The 1,606-nt window shown below is 37.4% G+C and overlaps 1 protein-coding gene across 1 annotated transcript in view; it reads right to left on the bottom strand.

The window, feature by feature from the left end:
- Positions 1 to 1,606, bottom strand: part of ACBD5 (acyl-CoA binding domain containing 5) — a gene marked incomplete at its 5' end in the record, with an annotated part of 31,813 nt that overhangs the window by 19,690 nt on the left and 10,517 nt on the right. The window contains one exon of the mRNA XM_019634905.1: positions 593 to 860. Within this exon, the coding sequence (XP_019490450.1) occupies positions 593 to 860 (268 nt within the window). The remainder of the gene's footprint in view (positions 1 to 592; positions 861 to 1,606) is intronic.

Genomic DNA, 1,606 nt, shown 5'->3' with positions numbered 1-1,606 from the left:
GAGATCATATAGTATTTGTCTTTCCATTAATTCTCTTTTTTGACAATACCTATTCATTCCTTACTATAAACAATTATAAATTATTTACTTTTCTTTCCACTCAACTCTTTATTCTATTACCTCATGATATTACTATTCTTAATGTTTACCTTTTTATGGTTACATGTTCTTTTATCACTATTACTTGATTTGTCAGCTTTAAATATCTTTAGATATAAGTGGGAAAATGTGGAAGAAACAAAAAATTCTAATTTTTACTGATAGACAGTAAAATAAGCTTCAGCACAGTTGGAGCAACTGGTAAGTGACTGTTCAGAGGATTAACAGAACATAAATTTGGCTACCTCAAAAATTTGCACAACAGATGTAAACATAGAAATGTTTTCCCCCATGTCTTCAGAGAACACACTACTCTGCCTTGTGGAATCAAAGGTGAGAACTAGACACAAAGAAAAATGGTCAGATGTTATATACAGTTCATTTTTCACATTCCCTTTGCAGACTGATAACTCCAATACCACTCCTACCTAGACCCTCCCTGCTTCACTAATTAGTTTATAAAGACAGTGAGAACAAAAGAAGTAATACACACCTCTCCCTCTTCTGACATTGGAGAATTCCTCACTTTCTCCACCCCGTTTCTCTCGGTGTGGTGCCCCACTGTTGCTCCGGCCATCTTCTCCTCCATGCTGTATTTCACCTTTTCCATCGACTGCTATCATGTGCATATCCCTGACAATGCCACTCCCATGAAGTACCCGAACATCTTCAGGAAAACCACAATTTTCCAAGGGCTGACTGGGATCACTACCCAAGCAATATCGAAATGGCCCACTGTTTGATGTAAAGCTGTCTAAAGACTACAAATGTAAAACAATACTTCGTTAAAAGCTGTAAACACAAATTACACACCACAAAGTTTTCAAGATAATAAAAGAATTACTCTTTATAAAATATTTTTTCAGTTTGTTGTATTATAGAAAAGATTACTTTTCTAAAAAAAATTCTTCAATTAATATTCTGCCTCCTACATGTAAAGGAGAAATTGGAAATGATTTGTTTATGAGGAAAGAATTGAGAAGTTATGCCAATGAATTGTTCTCGTGAGTCAGTCATTCGTCCAAGAAACACTTAAATGAATTTTAATCAGAAATTAAAAAGTGGGGAAATTAATAAGAAAAGGAAAATGATCTATATGTCATAACAGGCAAACAATAAATGTGATATTAGTTGTCCACAAAAAGAGCTTGAAAAAGATCTTGATTCCCAAGGACTCCAAAATTGATCAGAGAAATTAAAAATATATACATATATTTTAAAGATTTTATTGGGGAATTGGGGGAGAGGAACAGTGTCAGGGAATTGGGGAAGGGGACCAGCCAAGTTGTTGTTCTTCAGTCTTCGTTGTGGAGGGCGCCAGTCGCCATCTGGCTGCCCATAGGCAGCTTGTGGCCTGTAAGCTCAAGGTGCATAGCCACCATCCCGAAGGAGTCAAACCAGCGGCCTCGTTGTTAAGAGCACAAGCTCTATCCACTGAGCCATCCGGGCGGCTGCTCAGCTCAAGGTGCTGAGTTCAGTCTTAGTGCGGGTGGGCATAACCATCATC

This window comes from Hipposideros armiger, unplaced genomic scaffold (assembly GCF_001890085.2).
Source record: "Hipposideros armiger isolate ML-2016 unplaced genomic scaffold, ASM189008v1 scaffold_2185, whole genome shotgun sequence".
NCBI lineage: Eukaryota > Metazoa > Chordata > Mammalia > Chiroptera > Hipposideridae > Hipposideros > Hipposideros armiger.
The sequence above is the reverse complement of the archived record's forward strand: the minus strand, read 5'-3'. Positions and strand labels throughout refer to the sequence as shown.